Source organism: Pithys albifrons, chromosome 4, assembly GCF_047495875.1.
Source record: "Pithys albifrons albifrons isolate INPA30051 chromosome 4, PitAlb_v1, whole genome shotgun sequence".
Lineage (NCBI taxonomy): Eukaryota > Metazoa > Chordata > Aves > Passeriformes > Thamnophilidae > Pithys > Pithys albifrons.
In genome coordinates, this window is record NC_092461.1 from 24,746,561 (window position 1) to 24,772,512 (window position 25,952).

At 38.4% G+C, this 25,952-nt stretch overlaps 1 protein-coding gene across 9 annotated transcripts in view; it reads right to left on the reverse strand.

The window, feature by feature from the left end:
- Positions 1-25,952, reverse strand: part of SEMA5A (semaphorin 5A) — a 395,174-nt gene that overhangs the window by 202,192 nt on the left and 167,030 nt on the right. For all 9 annotated transcript variants that reach the window (XM_071553669.1, XM_071553674.1, XM_071553672.1 and 6 more), the window contains one exon: positions 11,189-11,288. In XM_071553669.1, the coding sequence (XP_071409770.1) occupies positions 11,189-11,288 (100 nt within the window). The remainder of the gene's footprint in view (positions 1-11,188; positions 11,289-25,952) is intronic.

Here is a 25,952-nt window from a genome sequence, read left to right on the forward strand (position 1 = left end):
AATCCAGCACTTCACCCTTTTCTCTGTGAAACCACAAGCTATCAAAGCTGAATGGAACAACAGTAAATATCAAACATCAAACACAGACATTAATTAGAAGAACATTAAGATAGCATATACAGTTCAGGAAAACATGGATTCAGGATTAAACTTTCGAAAAAAAAGATGACAAAATATATACCATAACACAGCAAAAAACCTTCACAACTCATCCAAAGCCCTCACATGCATCTGCAATTGAAAGCCTGAATCAATAAATAGTGGTTTCAACAAACTCAGAAACACAAGGTATGACATGACATGCTGGCAAATCTCCTGGAAATAAGCAAGTAAGAGATTCCTTTCCCTCCACTTCTTTCAAGAAACGATTTTACCTGAAAGAAGATGGTTTTATTTAATTTATTGGAAGCAAAAATATTAAGACTGAAAATGAAAAGTATGAGCTCTGCAAGAATCAACTATTAAGCAAAAAGTCACAATTCCATAACTAAAATGGTGCTTTTCTGCGAAAGCCAATTCTAATTCTGCAGTGTAGAAAAATCAGCAATTGGAAATAAAATTTAAAAAAAAAATTAAGAATAGGAAAAAAAGAGATAATCAATATAAATAAAATTATGATGTAGAAATCCATTTGGTTATATTGAGAAACTATAGGCAAAATATCTGAAAAGGACAATGATGATACACTGGAAAGAAAAGAAATCTAATCAAAGTGGTCTAGTTGAACCATTATGAAAATGGTTAAATTGCAATAACAAAAAGAATAGTCAAAAATAATCCTTAGTCTGCATTTTGAAGGAAACGGAAGCCTCAGCAAATGGGAATAGTGAAATGAATGGCTTACTGCTAAATGTTAAAGATGCGGAAACAGCATATCCACAGAGCAAAATATTTTCAGACCTGTAGGTCATGTTAATTCAATTTAAAAACTTAGAAGTGTTTTTTGTTGTTCTACTTGCCCTTTTTAATAACTTCTAAAATCACAGATGTTCTTGAGGAATGAAGACTAGCTATGGTTTATTGACATTTAAAAGGACAAAGGGAAGACTCAGGTGGTCATGAACTGATCCATGAGAGGTCGAGCTTGTCAATCAGAGTAAGAAAAACACTACTGAAGTCAATTAAGAAAGAATCCCATATAAATTAAATTAATCCATTCTAAGATCTGATTTCCTTCTCTGATGCTTGCTCCTCAGCAAGAGCAATTCTTATCGCATTCACTTCCCTGTGGCTCCTCGTACAGCCTCAGCAGTGACTGGACATCCTAGAACATAGGACTCTTGCACAGATTTTCAACAACAGTCAGGCATCATTTCTACATATATGTTGCCATGGGCTTCTCCAGAAAAAACAGAAAGGCATCAGTTGGCCCCTTCAGCTCTGGAGCTCACCCTCCTCCTGAAGTCTCATCATGCCATGTCATCTCAAACACACATTAAGATCTTCTTCTGTTCACTCAGGACTCTCACACACAGCACTCAAGTTCCCCAGCTGGCAATGGTCTTGGAGTTCAATTTGTCACCTGCTGCCTCCAGTGCTGAAGATCAAGGATTTTTCTGAATGTTATGCTTTAGTATCAATGAGTCTGGGAGATTATTCAGCTATTTATTTGGTAAGTTGTTGTTGGATTCAACTTTATCCTGAAATACTACCTCAACCAAAATCTTAATCCTGTATTTCCTAACTGTGGCTAAACAAATCTTTAATATTTTTTATTTCTGTAACACATATGTCAAAGTACATGTTCCCAGTCTTTACATATTGGCAGGTATTGCATATATATTAAGGGCCATGAAATTTTCTATGTGGTGGTGTTACCATATCATTCTTCAACATATTAATCTTCTGTTTCTTTTCAAGATCAATTTGAAATTAAATTTAAATGTGGCTGTTCTATCTCCTAAAAAGAAAATAATAGAAATGGGCTTAAAACCAGAAATTTCAGACAGTTCAAACCTTTTGTGGTCTCTTCTTCTACAGTAACCAACTTTAGCATATAAAGTTTGCTTGAGTTGTTTGGGTTTTTCTGTGGGAGAAGGATCAGGGAGAGAAAGTGAAGTCTCAAGGAGCAAAGGTTTTGAATTTTTTATTATTATTTTATTAAGAAAATAAACTACAACAACAAAGTGATCACCTTAATGCTAAAGGTACTAAAAGGAAGAGGAATCTAAGCTCGATGGCCCAAATTTTCAAAGCTAGCCTTGAAGTTCTCTCCTGTGATCATTCTATAGTACTCTGATAGAGCCAGTTTCCAACAGAGCCCTTTCCTTCAGTGAAAGCTCAGTGTACCAGGATTCATACCAGGGTAAGCACATGATGTTAACAAATCTCTATATAAAATGCAATCTTGTTCTCATCAAAGTTTGAGAAGTGAAGGTCATGTGCACAGCATGCATCATTGCACTGTTAAATTTTCTGATTGTATGCTTGGAATAGGACTGACAGACACACCTACTCAGCATCCGAGCAGCCCTCTCACTAGATGAGTGCAGCAACTCAATCCCTAAGGGTGGTGTAAGGAACTCATGCAAGGCACCAAAGTTTCAGAAGCAGGGAGAGTACTTCACAGGCCTGACCACAGCTCCGCGCAGTACTTCTCTATGACTTCTATACCATGTCTGTCAGCCTCTGGCCAGCTAGTAGCTCCCTGCCCTGCATTTCAGTGCTGTAAAGGCACACACGCACAGCCAAGTTCAGCAAGGAGGAATCTGTTGGCAGTGAAGGACATAAACTGTGTGTTTAGATGTCTTGGTTTGAGGCGAAAACCCAAAATGTTTACCCACAAGCAGAGGAGGGGGGTTTCCTCCACAATAATCACGTCACTCTTTATCAAATTTAAGAAAAGGAACTTTAATCAGACAGTGGATACAAGAAGGATAACTGTTCTTAACTACTATATATTATATATATATAACTGTAAACAGACCAGAGCAAACTGCTTCCCCAACACCACAAGAAAAAAAAACAAAAAACCAAAAACCCCCCAAACCAGCAGGTTTCCTCCTGGAGAAAAGTTATACTTATGGGCGGTATCAGTGTCACAGCCCAGCTGGCTGCAGGGTGAGCTCCCAGATGAATTCTGTCTCTCCCTCTGGGTCTCTTGTCCCAAATGAAGAAGGAAAACTGGAAGCGGAGAACCGCCGTGTGTCCTGGAAAGCAGCTGCCACCTCTCTCCCACAGGTCGCTGCCCCAGCCTGGGCGGGCAGGCCGTGACACTGCAAGCGGCGGTGAGACTGGAGCAGAGGCCGGGACCCCAAATGCAGGAACCAGGAGAACAGCCGTGGCAAGGAGAAAAAAAGCGGCTCACCAAGAAGCAGCAGCAGCAGCCAGCAGCAACGAGGAGCAGCCAGGAGCAGCCAGAAAATGGCTTCTCCTCTACCCCAGTGCGCACACACCCACACCCCACTCCTGCATACAGCCCACCTAAAAAAAAAAAAATGGAAAAGTCCCCAAAAACAAAAGAGAGCCTGCTCCCCACCCAACCGATCAAGAAGAAGATGGTAGCAGTGAACTACTTCTTTTTGTTAACTAGTGGCATGGGCAGTTAGTGGCAGGGGAGAGAATTTACATAATAATTCCAAACTACAACATTGGACTAACGTTCACTGAACAAGAAAGGAACAGTGGATTGACATGAGAACACCATCAAACAAGGAAACAACAGTAGACATAACTTGCCATATTCTGCAGCAGGATATATACTACTTCTAGCACACATCAAGTGTGTATATATATTAAGTCATGACTTCAATTAAATACAGGCACCTTCAGAACACCACTCCTCTAATTTCTAAAGATGGCTTACGCTGCAAGCAATAGCAGTGTTCTCTGCCGAAGAAGTTCCATTTACTCCTGTTCATTTCTCTTTTCAGCTTACCCTGAGTCAACTCCAGGACTCATCTGATTATGCATCAAAATAGCACATCAGCATAAGAAAACAAGTGATTTTTGTGGACTTAGTGAACTGACTAGTGCTACTCTGCAATAAGAATATTACTGGTATTGGTTCAAAGAAGGAGCAAATTGCTAAGTGCAACCACTCACGAACAGGAGAGGTACAAAGTACAAGCTTTTAAAAATATTCAGGAACCTGTTAGCAAGGTAGGAAAGAGAAGTAGTAGGGAAAGAAAGACCTTTCTCTTTCTACAGAGGTAGCATGGTCATTTCTCATAGATTTAACATTATAGCACACTTTAGATTAGACTAGATTAGCCCAGTTCAATCAGTGGAAGAACAGACATTGATTACCCTGAAACAAGTGTTAAATGAGCAATGAAACCCAGATGGATGTTGGAAGAATATAGCCCTACTTGTCGGTGTCTGTATATTCTCCCACTATGTAGCCCTGAGAGCATCTCATTAACAAGAAGCTCTCATAGACTCCTGCTGGGAGCAGACAACAGTAAGAAACAAACCTGTACAGTTATTTATTCCTTTATTAGAGGTTCTTAAGCCACTCTTAATGAATCCTTTAATTTGCCTTTCTGTTATTATGGCAAGTAGTGGTAATGGTTCAAATTAACGTTCCCAAACACACATCTAATTAAGTAAGAAGGCATACTGTTAGAGTCCTTCATCAGCAAGATAAGGAGTGACTGAGGCAATAAGCCACCTCAAAGCAAGTTATAATCCTAAAAAGCAATTTAATTAACTTGCAGGAAAACATACAGGAGAAAGACACCATTATTAGGAAGCTCTGTGTAAAAAATAACATCACATGTGTCTAAATATATATTAGCTAATTAAAACAGAAGTCGGATAACTTTGAGACCTATTTCTGATAGTAACTATATAATTTAAAAGTATTGCTAAACTAGCCCAACTTGAATTAAAGCAAAAAATAAAAAATTGTCACATTTAAGGATGAACTCAAGCTAGGCTGCTACCAGTTCATAATTTCAAATACAAAGAGGCTTTGGAAAAGAGGATACCTTTATTTTCCCTTTAAAAATAGATGCAATTCTTCTTGCATGGTTTGAATAAAACCATTAAGGAATGTCCTAGTTACAGTGGCCAGGACCAGTTTATCACTGTGTGGGTGTAACCCAAACTGTGTATTCTACACCCTCTAAGTCATTTCTCATGAACTGTTAATAACAGATTATTTGCAGCAGCTACCAGGGCACACCTGACCCCTCAGGCTGCAATATGGGTGTTAGAGAACCTGGGGAGATGGGGAAGTGTTCCTGTCTTCACATCAATGACTCAGCCATAACTTCCCTCTGGGGAGGCATTAGCACCTTCGCACCCAGTGTTAGGGGTCATGTCTGCTAATGGACCATGAAAGATTCCAAAATTATCCCATGACTCACAAAGTAAATCACCCATTGTGGAACTTCTCATCCAGAGGACCAGAACCTCAACAGGACTGCGACTGCCACTCTTGACCAGACTGCAACCATCATCCTCATCAAGAGGTTTGCCTTTCCTTTTACTTTACACTCAGGGGGACCACATGGTGCTCAGCGCAGGGGCTAATGAACACCATTCTGTTTGTGCCCCAGGGTGCTGGGTTATACCTCTGGTTGCTGTGGGTTAAAACCAATTTTTTCTCTGTATCATTGTACTTATTGTAACCATTTTAGTAAATTGTAACTCTGACTTGTAATCTCTCTTGAATCAGGCTCATTTCTCCTGCTGGTTTACCCTTAAACTAGCATAGGAAAAAAGAAGAGTTTAAAAGGAAAATATACCTTATTACTTTGAATCTCAACATTTTTCCCTAACCTACTGGGTTTGAGACATGCTTCTAGTTGACTCTCATTTTACCAAAATGGCTGGAACACTTTTAGCAATTTTTCATTTATAAAAAGTAAAGCTGCTGTGTGTTAAGTGCATTGTCAAGAAATGAAGAGTAAAAAAAGCATTGCACAATTTGCCTGAGCAATTCAGACACTGTTGTATCCTTCTCCTAATCTGGTCTTTTCCTCCCTCAACTGACCGTTCCAAAGAAACATATGGCAAAGCACTTTCACACAGCAAAAGAAGGCAGGGTTTTTTATGGGGAAATCCATGAACCTCCATGCTTACAGGTCTTTCAAAATACAGAAATCATTATAATATTTGATTACATGTCAAGTCAGTTCACCAAGTAACATACAGAGAAATATTCATCTGAATATTTTATTAGGATTTATCAGAATAAGGTAAATAATCAGTCTCATTTCCTTGAGCTTACCAAGGAGCTAATGCCTCGCAAGTAATCCTTCACTGATGCCACTTAATTATAAAAGTAAATTCTGCTCTGCCATATGGGTTGGGTTTTTTAAAGAAAACAAATGAATTCCCAACAAGGTTTCAGATTGCTGTACAACTCATTTATTTGTATCCGCCTGGTCGTATGTGATATGTAGAACAATGCCTGTGGCAAATTTTAAAGATACAGTTTCATGGGAACATGGACTGGATAATTCACGTAAATTTACATTTTAATGTTAGAGTGGTACCATTCACAGATTGCTGTAGATGGTGTAAGGAAACTGAAACAAGGCTACAAGACTCCAATTTAACCAACTCAAAACCTATAGGAGAACTGCGTGTTTTGCAAAACAAACTTATCAACAAGCAATAACCTTCTCACAAGGACTGGAAGTCAACCTGCAGAAGCTGCTGGTGGGGAAAGAGGGACAGATACAAGTGTAAACAATCTGTTTATACACAGCAACTGCAGAATGTCCATAGACATCAGAAAACCACCTTTATTTCCTAAACTGGACAGGCAAGACTAATCTTGGCAATATAGGTCTAATATACCTTCACAGCTATTGCCTGCTATGGCAAATATTATGGAATATTTTGCCTTGCATGTATTTAGAGATTTCTATCTCAGAATTATTTCTGTTCTTATTTTGTTTGCCCTGGCAAAATGTGACAAAGCTCATTGTTTCTTGACTAAATTACCCATGGCAAACTTAAACTGATTTGGTTTTCTGCCAACACTACTGTGTAGCTCATACTGCTACTTCCTTCCTTAGATGTACCTACTGATGGATTTATGGGCAGGTACTGTGCACACACTCAGCCCTTGTTATCCTGCACTACAATTCCACCAGCCCTCTTCATTTGCCTTTTAGCAGGCCTTCCCTACCTTTCTAGCTAGTTTCAGTTAACCTTGTTAGAGCTTATATAAACACAATAATACACACTACTACAGTTTAAGGTCTCCCAAGAACCTTGAGCAAAGAGATCAAAACTTCTCTGTTACTCTGGGAGACACCTTCTGAGGCATCATATGATCATATCTGTCTTACCATGTAGAGCTGCATGACACTGGCAACTCCCAACAGGAATGCAGTCTGGATCCCTGCTGGAATCTTTGCTACCATTCTTGGTAAGAGAAACAAATCCTAAATTTCTTTAGAGGCTGCAGAACTTCACAACTGAAAAAGAGCTACCTGCAGGGAATATCAGTGATGGAAAAGGGATTTAATAATTTCCAATTGTGTGAAATTTTCACATTTGGGTTGATTTCTAGGACAGGGAAATTTGTGAAGATTTCACTGAACTTCACTAAGGTGGAAAAAACCAATTATGAACTTTAGTTAAGCCAAAACAGTTTCTAGCTGTGAAAATCATTCCACTGGTTTAGAGCACCACCAACTTACTAAAGCAGAAGCCTAGAGGTGCAAGCATGGCTGGAGGCCATGTACCCACCAAAGCTGCTCTATCACTCCCCTCTTCAACTGGGCAGGGGAAAGAATATATAACAAAAAGTTCATGAGTTAAGGGCAGGGAGAGAGATCACTCACCAAATACCACCACAGCAAAAACTGAACCAACTGAAAGAAATTAACTAAATATATTACCAATCAAGATCAAAGCAGGATAAGAAAAACAAAAGAAATCACAAGAACACCTTCCCCCACACACACTCCTCCCTCCTTCCCAGGCTTAACTTTATTCCTGATTATCTCACCTTCTCCCTTCCAGCACCACAGGGTTACGGTCAGTTCATCGCAAGTTGTTCCTGCCACTGCTTCCTTCGCAGGGAGAGGAGTCCTTCCCCTGCTCCAGCATAGGGTCCCTCCCATGGGAGACAGTCCTTCAGGAACTTGTTCAAAGTGGATCCTTTCCGCAGGCTGCAGTTCTTCACAAACTGCTCCAGCATGAATCCCTTCCACAGGGTGCTGTCCCTCAGGAATGGATTTTCTGGTTACCCCATGACTCACAAGTCCTGCCAGCAAACCTGTAATATGGGGCCCTCTGTCCATGGGGCCACAGGTCTTGCCAGGAGCCCCCTTCAGCATGGGCTTCCCACAGGGTGACAGGCAACCCCCTGCTCTGCCATGGGCTCCTGCATGGGCTGCAAATGGATCTCTGCTCCCCTACGGACCTTCACAGGCTTCAGGGTGTGTCTCAACATGATGTGCATCCTGGGAGACCTGGGAGACCTGGGCTGCAGAGCGATCTGCTCCAGCGCCTGGAGCACTTCCTCCCTCTCCTTCTTCACTGACCTTAGTGTCTGCAGGGCTCTTCATCTCATATATTCCCACTCCTCTCCTCTGTGGCCACAATTACTTCTGTGAAATAACTTTTCTTCCCTCAAATATGGTATCAGAGAGGCATCACCATTGCTGATGGGCTCAGTCTTGGCCAGTGGCAGGTCCCACTTGGAGCAAGCTGGCATTGGCTCTGTTGGATATCGGGGAAGCTTCTAGATGAAGCTTCTAGCTGCTCCTCAGAGATGCCAACCCTGTACCCCACTCTAGTACCCAAGGCTCGCCACACCAACATAGTATCCCTAGTTTTATTGGGTGCTGGACAATAATGGGAGTGCCTCTCTTGGCAGTGTAAATCACATAATCTAAGTTTATTTGTAGCTTTGTCACGTGCCACACTGCACATTTTCCTTCTCTGCTAGTGACTGGGTAGCAAAGAGAAAACCATGTTACAGGGCTACAATTTATCATTTTCACAACTGAACAGGAACTTTTCACTGTTCAGATCTCACTGAAATCATATTACACATGGTTATTAATTTTTCAGTACTGCAGTGCAAGAAGATAATAGAAAAAAAGGTTGGAATATTTTAGAGAAGTAACTGTATATCAAAAGACATTTCACCAGGAAGGAGGAATTAACAGTGCATTCTCTTCACTGTCTTTATGAGAGCACATTTGTGGCTTTGGAAAGAAAATTAACTCTCCAAATGACTCTTCAAAGAGCCAGTGTGACTCCAGTGAGGCAGATGTGCAAGAAAACTGTACTAAAATTTTTTCCACAGGCCATAGCACAAGTTGGGTAATATTAATGCTCTATGCAGATGACCCTGGGTGAAAGCTAAGTAAAAACAGTGCCTTAAGGAAAAAAAGACACCAGTGCAGCCAGTTGACACTATGAAAGGCTGCAAAAACCATTTCAGCAAATAAGCAGAAAACTCAACATCGTATTCACAGTGAACAGACTCTCTGTGTGCAGCAGGGACTACATGCAAAAATGCATGACCAGTAAGAACAACACTTACAATTCTGTGACTACAGCACCCTGACAACTGGTTGCTTGTCTCTGAATCTAGGACTCCATGACATACAACAACTTTAACCATGTAGTTTGGCACAATGCTTTAAGAACAGTAAAGCGTCCAGTGAAAAGAACATACTAATATCACTCAAATGTACAATTAGAGAAGACTGCTGACAAGTGCAGTCATGCTAAAGTAAGGTCTCCATGGAGAAACTCAACAGCACAGCAGAAAAGGTTTAAAATTTAAAATGGAAATACAGAATAAGGAAAAGAAAAATCTAATTCTGTGAACAAGTAACAGCTAACTATACTGAAACCTGGAAAAAAATCTGTTGTAATTTTAAAAGCACTGAATATTTTTAATTTTGCAATTTTAGTCAGAATAAGAGATATGAAACTCTGAAGCAGCACTAACTTATAGAGGAACTAAATCTTTTAACTTGGATCTTTTGCAAAAGGCAGAATTGACAGCTAGCATTTTTTTGTAGTCACTGCTGATTCAAGAAAATCATCCAAAGCTTATCTCACAGTGACTCAAAGGGCTTACTCAAAAGCACAAATGTAAACGGGCTTTTTTTTTTCTCTGAGATTTGGACCCAAGATTAACAGCATGGAGAATAAAAAAGAGGGATTTTTTTTTCAACAGCTATTGAGTTCTGTACAGAGTGAACTGATCCAACACACAGTTCCATTGGTGTGGGGAGAGGCTCAGACAACTTATACTTACTGTGCTTACAGAACAGAACTAGCTGATAGCCTCATATCTTGTTTCTTTTGGCAGCTTACAGAATAGAAAAATCAACATGAGTGCACAGAATATCCCACTTAATGTGGACCAGAGACATATATATACACACTCAGATACCTATCTCCATGCTCAGAAAGTTTTGTCCTGTAGATAAGCAACTTCCACTGACCCATGGAAAAAAAGTTTTCTTGCAGTGCATTTTATGACTCTGCATACTGAATCTCATTTTCAGCTAAGACACAAACTGGGAAATAGAAGTATATTCCAGTGCTAAACCTAACAGATAAATGAAGTGACTGGAGTTCTGTTAATTCAAGGGTAAAATATATTCAAAAGACAGGTTCCAATAGTAAGTTTACATAGTTACAGGGTTTTTTGACAACCAAAGTGTTTAAGTATACTTCATGTGCTAAAAGAAAAAAAAGTGATGCTCAAGGACAGTCACTGCTTCAATGTTGACATCTAAGACAGTGTCAGTGTTGATCACAGCATGCAAAGTACTGTCCTACTGTGCAAAATGTATGATTAACACCATCTTTACCACTAATTCTGCAGTCTTTAAAAGATTGCTCCTGGCATTGTAGTGAATAAATATTAGAATCATTCAACAACAAAGAGCCATATTGTGTACACAAATTTGGGATCATCACAAGTTTCATGCATAGCAACTTTTGTCACATTGTCATACGGCATCTGCCTGTCCTACTGTAGGCATCCAAAGCTTATGTACTCCAGGATAGCACTCTTAAAAATGAGAATAGTCTAAGCTATTATGAACCTCAATACCAGGCAATCCATCTTTTAAATCTGGTCAAGGAAAAGAGAAATAAACATAAATAATATTCAATTTAGTGGGTCGAGAAGGCAAGGGAGTGACATGTGAGCAATCTGATATTAGAATTTGGCTTACTATTACCTGTCAAATAAAGAGTAAAGTCCAGTGTGACACAACATGAAAAGAAAAAATAGATTTCTCACCTTGCTCCAGCAATAAGCTCTTTCTGTCCTGGGTCAAATGTTAACTGTGAGAAGTCCACAGCATCTTCTGCTTTGAACACATGTAACCAAGGAGCAATTTCTAAAAACAACCAAGAAATACAACTGTTACTATAAATATTATAGCTGTCATACATCAGGTAACTTCCATTAAATTTGCAGATACTGTGTGACTGCAAGTTTTCTCTGTATGGTGCTCTAAGGAAACACTAGAAACTTTCACCACCATGCCATGTAACTCATGATACAGGCCTGTAAAATACACAGAGCAGCCACTCAATAGACACTTGAATGAAGTATCAATATTTTAGTCTCATTTGTAAGCTAGATGTGTCTTTCCTCCTTAGGTAAACACCACAATACAATTGCAATTCACTGGTACATAATCAAGTGAAGTCAGATTAATATTCCATGCATCAGAACCAGCAGAGGACTGGGGATTTTAAGATCCAATCAAGTGAAAAACAATGAGAAAAACAAACAAATTTGACTTTTCACCATTTTCACAATATAAAGGTTGAGAAATGGGGACAAAAAAGGAAAAATGCTTGACATTCACTGATTTTTTTTTTCATCTGCCTTTCTCAGACCAATTTACTACTAAATTAAGCAAGACAGATAAGTGGGTGAGTTGCTGAAAATCAGCAATGAGCATTATTTGCATTCAGAATGTAAACTTGTACCTACTTTCAAATTTAAACACACATAAATAATTGTACATCAAATCCTTAAAGATTTTCATTATTAGTAGTTATTTTTGCATTCATATCACTAACTGGACACACCACAGTCTGATTATATGAACAGTGTTCTGGGAACAGAGCATGCATGATTCTTTTATTTTAAATAGATTCACAGAATACATAAAATTGCTGTAACAACATAAATGTCTCTGTAAAAAAGTCCAGTTGTACAAAACCCTCATCTTTTAGAGTTTCACAATTCTAGGGATATTGATTGAAGTTTGTTTTGGTTTTTTTTTTACTGTAGTCCCAAAGCAGTGGTCCAGAACTTATGTGAAGGGTGAAGAGGGCTAGGTATGTATGGCACAACAGGCTGTGGAACTGTCTATTTGAAGACTATAGATGTGAAACAGTCAATAGAATGACCAAAGGTGAGCACATGGTCATGACCACTTAAAATACAGATTCAAAACCAACCGCCTCTGAGGGGGTTGCAGCAGTATAATTTCTGATAGTGGTATCACCTGTAGCAGCTCAGGTTGACAACATCCATTCGGAGCTCCTTTCTCCACTCATGAGCCTATTTTTCCTTTTGCAAATGTCTGAGTTGAGATTATCCATATCTGGTGCCTGTTTCAGGATAATTTGTTCCTAATTTGAATATTAAAGTTTTAGCACAAGTGAGCTATCCATTCCTAAGGAATAGACCCAGGAGAAAAATGTTATTCTGTGTCAAAACGTGTTCAGCCATTGCAGACAGCCATTAAAAGCACTGTGCAGAAGCTGTAGCATCATATACTTTGGAAAAACAGATGGAACCCTGAAGTAGAATCACTTGGGTGTCAGAAAACTAACTTCTGCATTTTTAATGACAGTCTGTCTGCATCTGGGCAATTTCAGGCCTGGAATGCTAGTTAGTACATGTTCTGCAGTACTTGTAGATAAAATCACTGTTGATTCCATCTGTATTGGATAGATTCTCAAACCAGGATCTGAGCACTACAGAGGGGAAAGGGGATGTGGCCGCATATTAGGTAACTATGATTACAGCTGCCATCAGCTGTTACTGCAGATCTGTGCACACAACCTACCAGGATTCTGAGGGAGGAAAAACAACATACACACACATACACATTTTAGGTCTCTGTAGCCTTATACACACTTAGCCATTTATAGTTATATATATAGGACTACAGAGGCAAGCCTGAAAGAGATGTTTCTTAAGTTTTTTGTACTTGACTTTGCAACCTTAATTTTTTAGTCATGCATTTCATATGAAACAATCAATTGCAAAGTTCTAAAAAGTTAAGAAATTAGGCAGGACATGAAGATTAAGAAATTCAGAGGTAAGTCATAAAGTATCTCACTGGAGAAAGATCAAAAAAGAGAGAACAAGAAAACAAAACAAAACCAAACAAAAAGCTAAATGCAATTAAGTTTGTCAGTGAATGTATCTAAAATCTTTATTAATTCCCTCAGACATTTTCCACATGGACACAGAATATCCACACAGACTTCACAGAAAAAAAAATACATACATACACACACAGACCCAATCTGGAACAGCTCTTCAGTTTTGAGAGATGCAGAGAGGCTAATTTTCCTTGTACTAAGCAGTGTGACTAGAACAGAAATGGATTCAAAACCATTTTATAAAGTAGCAAAAATTCAGACAAAATCATAATACTGATAACTGATAAAATAAAAAATCCAAATCCTACAATAAAAAATCAGGGCTTTAAAAAAAAAAGACTAGAATAGCCCTTCTGGGAGTCCAACCAAGCCAGTGAGCAGAGGTTATGAAACAGGCTGGAAGAACAGCCCAGCACATGGGTGTAGTCCCTTGGGTGCTACGCTACTCTTCCAAATGATCACACAAGCCATGGGAAGCGCTGCTGCACACATACAGGGAATTTTCACTCTTTGAGATGGAAGTCACAGCTCCCTGGGCTCCCCCTGCCTGTGCTTGCACCCAGAGTTACTGTCTATGAGGAACAATCTTGCAGAAACACACATATATCTACTAAACTGACAAAGTACAGATCAGGTTACCAATGTATTAACACTCAAATTTGTACTGCTGCATCCAAAGAAGTGGGGCAGAGAATGCCACTGACTCCCCAGCAGATCTGCACACAGATAAAGCCAGAACCACAGTGAAAACATCAGCCTCTGAAAGAGAAATAAGGTAAGCAGTTGAGAATGGAATTACTTCGGGCCCATATTGGTAGGACAAGTGAGACCCTTAGTCTTCTGAAAGAAGAGGAAAGAAGTAGCTCCCCACCACATGGGGAGGCCAGGGACATTTCAGTACAGAGCTATTGAAGTGCTGGAAGACTGAGATTCAAAGACTCCATCTCCTTCTACTTGTCCTGCTATCTCAGCAAGACACAATAAAGCTTCAAGGTACAGCAAGCAGGAGATTGAGACCATTTCTAGGTTTGGAGCAAGAGAGCAGGGGCCAGGAGGGCAAGGCAAGGCCAGGCTAGAGAACAAGAGAGGACTTGCTAAGAATGGACTTGTTAAGAAACCTCTCTGAAATCTGATTCCTCTCTATCCCTCCAAAATATAAATTATTTTATCCTGTCTGTGTTGCATTCAGCAGTGTTCTTGCTTGAGGGAATAAGGTCAGGGAGAGCAAATGGCTGTTAGAGCTCTTTACTTTTTTCAGCAGACACTCTGAAACTGTATCTCATGTGTCACAGTGGCATCATGTGTCGCCCAGGAATAAGACTTTATGAGATAAAGCTACAACTTTGTGACACTTTGTAAGGTAACATGCATAGAGAAACAGTGCCTATAAAAAAAAATAAAAGAAGCAATCAAACAAAACCACGTCTGCTGCAAAAGTAAAAGCTTATTGGTGGAATTGTGCTTTGAGTTATGCTACAGAAGAATTATGTAACTAATTAACAGAATAATTAAATTTAGCTTCATCAAAACAGCAAAATCTAGCTGAAAACCCTTAGGTGAAACATGACTTTTCAGTTTTGCTGTGAGGTATCAAGTTAGAGTCAAAAATTCATAATAAGCTAGTAAAGGTATATAAATTATTTTTTTCCAAATTAAAAAAAACAGTAAAGTAGTAAGCAGTTATAATTTCACTTTATAAGTGGTTTTCATGCAGATGCAATATGATAAGCTTTACAAAATAACATAGCTGTACATTTTGTATACTACAGCAGTACCATCTATAAATGTGTAACTTAATTAAGCTGGCTGCCAACACGTAACCTAATTGGATTGGTTGCTGATCACAGGTGCATCCCTACAACATCCCTACCCTTTCCAATTCTAACCGTCCCCTACCTAGCATTCCCCTCCCTTTCCTCTGCCCTCAATTCATGTGCAACATAGTAAAACACCAAGCCCATTATTGACTTCTCTCTTCTTATTCCTGATATAGAAAACACTTATTCAAACACACCTTCAGCCTGGATGACTTTTTTTTTTTCTTAAATTAATTAGGCATTTTTACCATTCTGCAGATGTAGATGTAAGACTTAAAGCTGTCCACAGAAACCTGTGTCATGGTATAAATACAATCATGACTACAGCCATTCTCCAACATACACTGGGTCCTTTTGGTACATTCAAGACATATTTACCCTTAGTAAAAAAAAAAAAAAAAGGCTATTACAGGACTGAAACCTGCCAGTCTTATAACACAAAAACATTCCCAAAAGAAACATCCATGGAACTAAAAGACAGATAATGAAAAAAGTCTTTTTGAGAAAGCTACAGCTCTCTTTCACATGCTGGGAATCATGTGCTGTGGGTTTTCCTGGAGGATTCAGGTTTTGGGGCTGTGGGGAGTTAACAGCTTAGATTTAATATGAAATAAAGTTTGTCATGGTTCATAAATCTTCAGCAATGCAAACACCAAAGTCATCTCAGCTCTTAGGAAAGGTCAAGGAAGTCTCCTAAAGAGGTTTAAAGACAAAGGAGGTTAACAATCAAAGCTGGGCAGAAGGACGTTAGATATTCATATTAAAAAAAAAAAAAAAAACCAGAAATCTGTCTCTGTTTTACTTTGTATTTAGTATCTGCCCAACAGGCCACAGTTTGTTTGGTTTACAGAATCCAAGGACTGGCCAAGGGTTGAGCTCTACAGCTCTTTGCAAATGAAATTGTAAAGTTCTCTCTAACCTAGGTTTCATTATTCAGCACTTCAAAGGAGAGCTACAGTAAACAGTGAAATAAATTGCGAAATGCCTAATAAAGAACGGAGTGGTATGTTTTGAACTAACCTGAGAAGTGATACTGAATGGTAAATAACAAAGAAGACAAAAAAGATCTCCTAGTTTCATTTAAAAATTGAAATAGGTATTAAAAATTTCAGCACTGTTTATGATCTATGTATGTGACACCTCATGCCATGGAGTCTTTTTTGGAAATAGTGAGCACAAAGCTAAACATATGCACAGTACCAACTTCTTGAAGAAACTCTGTTAGCAAAATAACAGTAACAATAATATCACAATAACAACAGCAACAGTAACACCATAGTTGAAAACTACCAGATTTGCAATATTAATAGAAGTCTCTGGGTGGCATCAGTACGACAAATTCACTAATCTTATCAGAAGAAAATTAAAATATATTTCTGCATGCTAAAGTTTTTCATAATTAAATGTAACTAATCTAAGGATGATACAATAATCCCCATCTTCCTGAATATGTATAATGATTTTAGCCTAACTTAGATCTCTTCCTGTGATACTCAGGTTACATTACTATCCTTTTCAAAGGCAGCAAGACATGTCAGAATTCTCTCTGCCATGCTGACTCCGGTACATCACCCCTGCTGCCCTGGTGACAGTCCCATTAACCCCAGGCGAAACTATTCAGCAAGGTGTCATGGCTGGCAAGAGGAGATCCACTCATTCAGCATGTCCCGTTTGGGGATTTATTTGCAACATTTGCTCTTGAAGGACACAGGTGCACTTGTAAACACTCCTTTGTGATGATTCAGGACTCCATAGTGCATAACTATTTTAGAACTAGGACTGAGAAAAACAAGATTTTTTCCAGTAATTTCTGCACATCATTGGTATCAATTCAGTGTGACTGTGCTAAGTTCTCATTTTAAAATTTCCAATGTATCATAAATATATCCTTGAATAGTATCTTCACTCATTGCTCTGTGTTGGGAAAAAAAAACAAACAAGAAAAATGGCATGACAGAGCCTGTTGCATCTTTTAGGATTCACTTTAGTCTATACATTTTTTTCTTACATTTCCAATAACCAGCCTTTCCTAGTTCTTTCACATTGTATTCTTTCTTCACAGAAATGCAGTAAACACACCCTTGCTGGCAAGTTATTGACTGACTGCAGAGCTTCTGAAAACACAGCTGCAAATAAACTCCTAAATTAGGCATCAGGGCTTGTCCAGTTGTCATTGCAGTGGAGAGAAGCATACGCAGCACCTGAGCAAACTCTTTTGTGCACTCCTCAGGCTGCAGTACTGTGAAGCTCCAACACAACTATGGTGGTTCTATTTCTGGTACAAAGTGTTAAAACCCATCCAAATGCAAGTTTTTCTTTACATACTTGTAAAGTCGTGCTTTATTTTTACTTATTTTGGACCAAATTCTTACTCCAATCCTGTTGAAAAACTGGCCAGAATGGACATTTCCCAATGGGTATATTCCTGTTGGATGCATTAACCATGAAGTCATTACAGTTACAGCCTCAGGTCAACACTCTGGGTATTCATTAACCCTTTCTATATGGCTCCTAATGCTGTCATTCTTTAGCATGTACTAAAGGGGCAGACAAAACAATTATTAATGTATCTTACAGTAGTAGAGCTTAAAGGTAGTACCAGCACTGGATTTTGATTCCAGAGCTGAAGTTGCATAGAAGAAGAAAGAAAATACCCAAGCAATATCACATTAGGTGCAAGGCACATATATAATCCACCAGTATGAATTAGAGCACAGGAAGGTTTTTTTCAGTAATTTTTAATATACAAGAAGGACAAAATAGTGCATTAAAACCATAGTCAAATGGACAAATCTGAAAAAAGCAAGCCTTTAACATTTAAATTTCACAGAAAGAGACAAAGCTGTTCTAAAAAATAAAAATTGAAAAGCCAAGACAATCCTAGCTCAATGCTGCAGTGAAATTTCTGATCAAGAGATATTGAGATTAGAATGTAGTTGGCAAGTCCACTGTTTCGTATAGATGGTACATTCATATGTCAAGTCTATGGAGGTTTATGTGTGTAATAGATCTAACAGTCTTTGCTACCAGAAGGCTCCAATAATTTAAATGGAGTACACCAGAAGCAGACTGGACACAACACAGGCAGAGAAGAGTACTAGTTCAACAACAAAAAGATGGCATTAGCTGACACCATTTAATGCTTCTCTGCAAAATGAAAGGATTAGGACAGATAGGTGTGTTACAGTACTCAGTACTGCACTTTAATGAAAAAGGCCTTGCACATAGCCCAAATCATACAGAACAAATGCATTGCAGGGCTAGGTACATAATCAAGAGTATGTGGACACCATAACTGGGAAAAATATACATATATATATATATATATTTATAGTAGTTAATCCTTTATTTTTAATCAAATTACTAATTAAAAATATTTCTTACAGAAATCATGAATACTCTTGAATACACTGAAAAATAATACACTGAAAAATATTGGCATTCTGGTAATTAGTGATTAGAGATTAAGAACCGGACAGTTTCTGAAATAGTCATCCAGGAAGACATAAGAAAACAAAATATCACTTCTTCCTGCGAAGAGAAAAATTTGTTTAGGCAGGGTTAGTTAACGCAAGCCAACCCTCTGTACAGGAAAACATGAAGTTACAAAGTTGCCCAGCATGATTAAATCAAAAACCACAAAGACTCCTCTTTTAAGTTGTACCACACTACATTTGGTTCTCCTTTGGAAACACGAAAACATGTCAGATCCCCATCTGCAGTTCAGAGCCCATCTTTGCTTACAGGGAGGAGACAAGGAAAAAAAGAAAAAAAGACAAAGCAACCTCAAAACTAGAGCTCCCTTTTAAGATGCAGTATTTTGGAGGTCTAAATTACATAAACAAGCCAGCTGCCTTCCTTCTACTAACCAATAAAACTTAACACAGTCCTGAAGCTTGCTTTTCCTTACAAAGAGAACTCCAGAGGCCAAGAAATAAATATGTATCTCTAGCCTTATCTAGAAGCTCTGCTAAATGCCTCGAGCTTTACTCCACTTATTTGTAATAAAACAGATCCCAAGACCATAAACCTCTTGACATTTTCCAGAAAGTTCACCACCTGTTTATTGGGCATTCATTTTATGAACAGCTATTATAGCTTCAGAACAATTATAGAGGTAATGAGGCAGGGCTGTAAGTAATTTATTTATTATTAATGGGGAAAACAGAAAATCAAGCATACTTACAGTATATGTTTCTTGACTTTAAATGCATGAAAACTTAACCTTCTTTCTTAAGCCCACTGTAAACTTTCTTCCTTCTACCCAAGTCCTCTCATCTTTCATTGATTATCTCACTAGGCACAACGTGGCTGCCCCCACCATTTGCCCACTGCTCTCCAGGGCAGGGCACATGCAGCTGCCCTGCCCTGGTTCCCTGACCTGCTTTTACAACCCACTCTAAACTTCAAGGTCCAAAAATTCAGCCTGCATCCCTGTTTTCTTTGTCCTGACAGAGCTTCCTGAGTTAGAAGGACATATTTCTGCATTCTTATGTGTGTGCATATGTCTATTACTGGGATAATTAAAGGGAATTTGGGTTATGACTGTCTGTGCCCTCAGGGAAGAGACAGTAACATCTGCTGCAATGACTACTTATTTCTTACTTTTCTGAACAAAGGTTTGGAATTGTTTATGCTTCATTGTTCAAACACACATATTGCATACAAATACAAGAAAGTGTAAGGGAAAAAAGACTGAACCCCCACCTAGATGAAAGCAGTTTCAGCTCTACCAGCACAGTCAAAAACCGGTAACTTGACTCCCCAGCCAGCACAGCCTCCAGTGAGGCTCTTCCCAGTGAGTGCAACTACCCCTTACAGTTACCAGCTCTGGTCCTTCTGCTGCTAGTCTTCCTGGATGTGATGCAGAGGGACAGACTGACCACATAAAACACTTGACGTCCTTAGTTATGCCCTCTCTTCAGAGGAGTTTAACCTTTCATGTTTTAACACTTGCATGCAGGCTTTGGCAACCAGCCACAGAATTTATTTTGAAAGAAATCATGTTGTATGGTTATGGGAAATCACTATTTGATCTCAAGACAGAGTTTTGTAAAGAAACATGCTGAATTTTATAATATGCATTGTAGGGAACAGAAGCAAAAAGCCAATTGCCCACAGACAGTTATGCCCTGTTATTTTTGTTGGAAATACCTATGCTTCAAATAGAAAAACCTTTTTTCCACAACTGCCCATCTTGCAATGATGCCATTTTTATTTATATTGGCATACGAACATACTAAACTTTATTTAGATTGTTTTAGCAAAATACAGTTTCTTGATTCTATCAATTCTGGAACGTCTCTTTCCGAGAACTGCCGCTACCAAGTATGAAAACAAAGTTGCCCAGGATCAAACAGCCAGGAACTGCAACTGTTTCCATCTTTTCTGAACTAGCAGTCTAGGTTACTTAGAATCACAGAATGGTTTGGTTGGAAAAGACCACAAAGATGATGCATCGAGTCCCTCTGTTAACCCAGCATCGCCAAGTTCAGCACTAAACCATGTCCCCAAGTTCCACATCTGCGTATGTTTTAAATACCTCTAGGAATGGTGACACTTCCGTGGGCACCCTGTTCCAATGCTTATCCACCCTTCCAGTGTAGAAGTTCCTCCTGCTGTTCAACCTGAACCTCCCCCACCACAACTTGAGACCACTTCCTCTTGTCCCATCACTTGTTATATGGGAGAAGAGACCAACCACCATCTGCTACATCCTCCTTTCAGGTAGTTGTAGAGAGCAAGGAGGTCACACCTGAGCCTCCTTTTCTCTGACTAAATAATCCCAGTTTTCTCAGCCACTCCTTCTAAGACTACTTTACAAGAAGTAACCAAGAAAAACTGAATTTAAGATGTTTCTTACAAAGCACATAGCCATGCTGCTGCCACCACTGTGAGTGGGCATTCTTGCCAAAGGTGGAGCCCACAGGGCCACCTGCATCACACAACACGCAAGTGTCCTCCTGGGCTCTGATGACCACGGAGCCAGCTCAGTAAAGACCAGAGCACAAATGGGCTACACCCAAGGCAATGCTAACTAGCCATATACATGCTCTTCTTCAGTCAACAGCCATTAGCTTTGGACATATTACAATGCAATCCCTGAAGAAGGAGAACTGAATTCACATGAATCAGCATGGAGATTATGCATAGAGAACTAAAACTTCAGCAAAACATAATTTATATTGTGCCAGATGAGTTAGAAAGAATGGATATGCCTCATTAATGCATTTTCCAAGGGGTAGATTGGGACAGAGTATATCTTAAATATCTTATGAAAACAAAATTAAAATATTATCTCATGGGGTAAAAAATACAAAAAATATCAAAGCAATATTGTACTTTCTCTTGCTTTCAGCACACCAAAACTTCTGGAAATCAACAGAACTTCAGCTGCTTATGAGCTCTATTTCTTGGTTGCTGATCTGTTTCTTTAACATATCCCAGTCTGGATGTTTACAACCGTTTAGTAAAAATGCCCAACACCATTAAAAATACATCTCTTTGGAAGAAGGAGAAGAAAAAAAAAGAAAAAGAACAAAAGCTCAGATTTTAATTCCATCTGCCCACTTTGTACAGCTAGTAGAATGTGGTAAGAGCCTTTAATGTTCCTGCTTTGTTAACAATCGGGGAACTTTGCAGGCTCTAAACATCCAGATTAGGGCAATAGGGAACAAATCAGCCGTGGAAAGGTTCCTAGGACATGTCTCTGCAGCTCACTAGCCATTGTAGCCACCACCAGTTTTATATTCTCAGAAATGTATTAAAATTATTAACATTCCATGAAGGTCCAGTGCTTGGCTGAGATGCCAAAATAATTGTAAATTGATGGGGTAGGGAATAGCCAGTATCCAAGTCCTTCACTTGCAGCCTTCAGCCCCTGCCATTCCCTGGTATGTATGGGAATGGACACCAATAATACTGGGTGATTCAGGGAAATAGAAGAGGATAATTGCCTTCAACCTCCAGAGACTTATTTTTTTCAAATTAACAGTAAACATTTGAAGGTTGCCATTCCCCAGCTTAATCTCCTAAACAAAAGTAAAGGCAAACCTGATTCTACACACAAAAGTGTAAAGCTGGTGAAAGAATTATTTTCCTCTTTCAGAAGAGTTGGTTCTTGGCAGGGCAGTGCAAGCAATCTCCTAGTCCTATCATTTAGACAAATCAAAGTTGCAATATCTAGCAAACAACTTCTCTTCACTGATGAATTATCTTTATTGAAAGAAAAACCCAACAGACAATAGGGAATGGAAAACAATAGACCTTAATCCCTCTGCAGAAGCTGGCAGGAGGTCTTTAAAGTGCATTTACGAAAAACTAGCAAAAAGCGGTAAAAACTGAACATCTTGGTAGACTACTATTACTTTAAAAGGTGACTTGCAACAAGCTTAGGGGAAAGAGAAAAGAGTACAAACAAAACCAAGTTTGAATTGCATATATCCTTCTTTATTCAGCCCACATATTATTTCCTCTTGGCACATGTGAAGCGCATGCACTCCATATAAAAACCACAGGATAAAATGAAGAGAGCGATGTACTGAGTCTATATTAGCTAGACAAACATCAAATGAGGGAATTCTCTGGTGGTCAGACAATAAGGTTAAGAAAATATATGTCTTAGGATTCTCTAACCAAGAAATCAAAAAAATAACTATGCTATTTTTATTTTCTGGTTAACCTCAAGTTGAAATGAAGGGTTTATGTTCATTTCTTTTATGGATTGAGACATGCTATTTTTGAGCATATTTATTCAACAGATAATTTTGTTACAGCACAGCATGTATTTGAATCATCACTAAATATAGCTTCTAAAATTATGCAAACTGATGCTTTTTTGTTGACACAGCACAACCTTAAATTCTGATTATTTTGTGGAAGCATAGAAGAATGAGATTTGCCCCAGAGGAAATCAGCTCAGCTGTACTCTCAGCATTCATTAATTCAAGTTCACAACTTCCCTGCATTTCTGACAGAAGAGCTGAAGAAATTCAACTTTATGAAAGAAAATTGCAGTGGAACCAATACTTACAATTTCACACCTGAAACTAGATTTGGGTCAATTTTTTTCCAGCTGACTCACACACTGCTAAGCACTTGTGATGGTCCCTTCAAAGCTACGTCATGGATAGGGTCTGACTACAGAACGAGACTTCAGCTGAATTTTGACAGTCTGAGAGTTTTAAAGTTCAGCAAATGTGTGTGTCTGGGGAAACAAGGTGCCACTGTAATTACTTTTATACTTTTTCTTGATTTTTTTTAAATCTAATAAAAGCTCAGGTCCACAGAGAGCTATCACAAAGGTTCTGTAGAGTGGATGGAATTTGAAATTATGGAAATATTTAGACAAATGTTACATCCCTCAACTATTTTGCTTTGGTTTTTTTGCAAAAGAATAGTTCAGCTTCTACAAACAGTTTCTTATAGAGTAAATTTGGTTTCCACAGCCTTTTCTAACTGTTTAGGTTAAACACATCACTTTACTATATGAAGAGTCTGTTTTCCAAGAGTGTGTTTTCTAAGATGTTGACCATCAGTAAACCTTCATATAGTTACAGACTAACATGTCATAACTACATGCAAATGAAAGCATATCCAAATAAAACAAAATTTAATAAAATTGTAAGGCTTTATCTTTAATGACTAGCTTATTTAAACACTTTTTCACATAACTCTTAAGTTACTTCAAGCATAAATATACTTCTTTTCCCATTAGAAACATATGGAAATATACAGAGACCAATGATCTCACACTGAATCTCTGTGTGTTCATAATATTAATTATGCAGATAAGGAAATTACAGCATGGTTATGGTGTATGAAACATAAAATGAAAGTAATTTTTAGACTATGTCAAAAATCCTGTGAAAGTGCATGCATCACTTCTCCTTCTGCAACTTGTTTCTCATCTTCCACAAGCAAAGTACTCGAGTAAAAGTTCTCAACTGGCAGGTGAAATTCTTGCCATTTGCTATCGGAAGATACATCACAGTCTTCAACTAAAACTATTTAGCTGAAAAAAATCAGTGCTAGAAATAGTATATGCCTCTCCACACAAGGCAGCTTGACAGGATCATCACCTAAGTGAGCAGTTTTTGATGGGCAGTGGGAAAGAAAGTAAGCTCTTTCAGGAGATACACTCCTTTTCCATATTTCACCATGACAACTCCTGGGGACCATTTTGTCTTTTTATTAGTTTTTTGCAGCTGTTCATCCATACGCTACACCAGATTCTCACTCCATTAGTTTTATTTAATAGTTTATACTCCATCTACCATTCCTCTCAAAGGAAGACAAATCAAATAAGTACATTGCTATTTTGGCATACCAGAGACTACCAAAAAAAAAAAAAGCTTCAGTCAGTTATAAATAAAACAAAAGTGTTGATATCTCTGTAAAGTTGGTACTGAGTTTACAAGCTTTAAAGTACCTACCATTCAATAACACTCAGCCTCTCAGCTTTGGTTGATGTTCAGCATCCCACACAATATTTAGCCCTGGTGGATCTAACATTATTACAAGATAACTTTACAAAGCAGGGTACTAATGCAGCATTCAGATTAAAGGGGTTTTAGCTGTTACAAATTGCTTTATCAACTCTGTGTTGGTGTAGCAGCACTAATAAGATCAACAAATACAAAGGGCATTTTCCTAGGCACTGACGAAGTCAGTAAATGTCACAAGAAGAATACGGAAATCAGGAATACAGTTGGTTGAAAACTGACAACTCCTACTACAGGATTCATTCAGAGAGTGGCCGTTCTCTCATATCTCTCTCTTCTTTTCTTTTGATACCCCAAGCAGTCCACTCCTAACATAGAGAATCAAAGACAAACCTCTCAGGCATTGTTTCCTCTGGTCTCAAAACTTCTGTTTTCCCTTAACTAGCAGTTATGTTACCTAGCTGTCACATACTGTATACTGTGTTGCAAATATGTTTCCACATGTACTTTCTAACATTTAGTAATGACTCTCAACAGATTGTTGTGGTGAATATGAACTACGGTTTGTCAGAATATTTTTCAATATATGTCAGTTCATAAAGGCTAAGGATATGTACTGATTAGTGGTATTTTTTTACCACAAAGGTCTGGCATTGAAAATCTCACTACATCTCATATTAAAAACGTGACAATAAATATTTATATATAATTGTATTTCCCACATATGTTTACAGAAAAAAGGAATTGGTTTTGTTCAGTGAACTCTGTGACACTGTCTTTGACTACATCAAAAGGTGGAACTGAAACAAGATGACAGAGGAGATTTCCGTCCCCCAAAAGCCTTAGCATAGTAACCTAGAACTAGAAGGGCATGACTAAAAATTAAATATGACAAAAGAACAAGAAAGATCTAAAAGACAGGATCAGGCTAAATTCAAGCTACTCTCCTAAATATTGACTGAATCAGATTCATGAAACACATTTTTAATCAACCCCTAGCACATAGCTCTGATGAGTCTCAATTATTTCCTTTTACAGTTGCACATACAAAACCAAAAGGTACATGCAGTGATCTCTTAGTTTGTGAAATTAAGACGTGCCAGAATTTTAACTGTTACTTCAATTACTTTAATTTACAATACTGTGTATGCATGTTATGATAAAAAATGTCTTGTTTTAAACTAAATCATACACATAATATGAACACTAAGGAAACCAGATATTTATTCAGAATAACTCATACTGTTTAGTCAATCAATAATGAATGATAAAGTTCCCTCCTTCACAATACACTGATGGTTTGCTGTTCTGAGTACAGAATGCAATCATTTTAGTTTATTCTGCAGTGTATTGAAGAAAGGGACAGCTGCTACCGTTACCGTTATTAAAC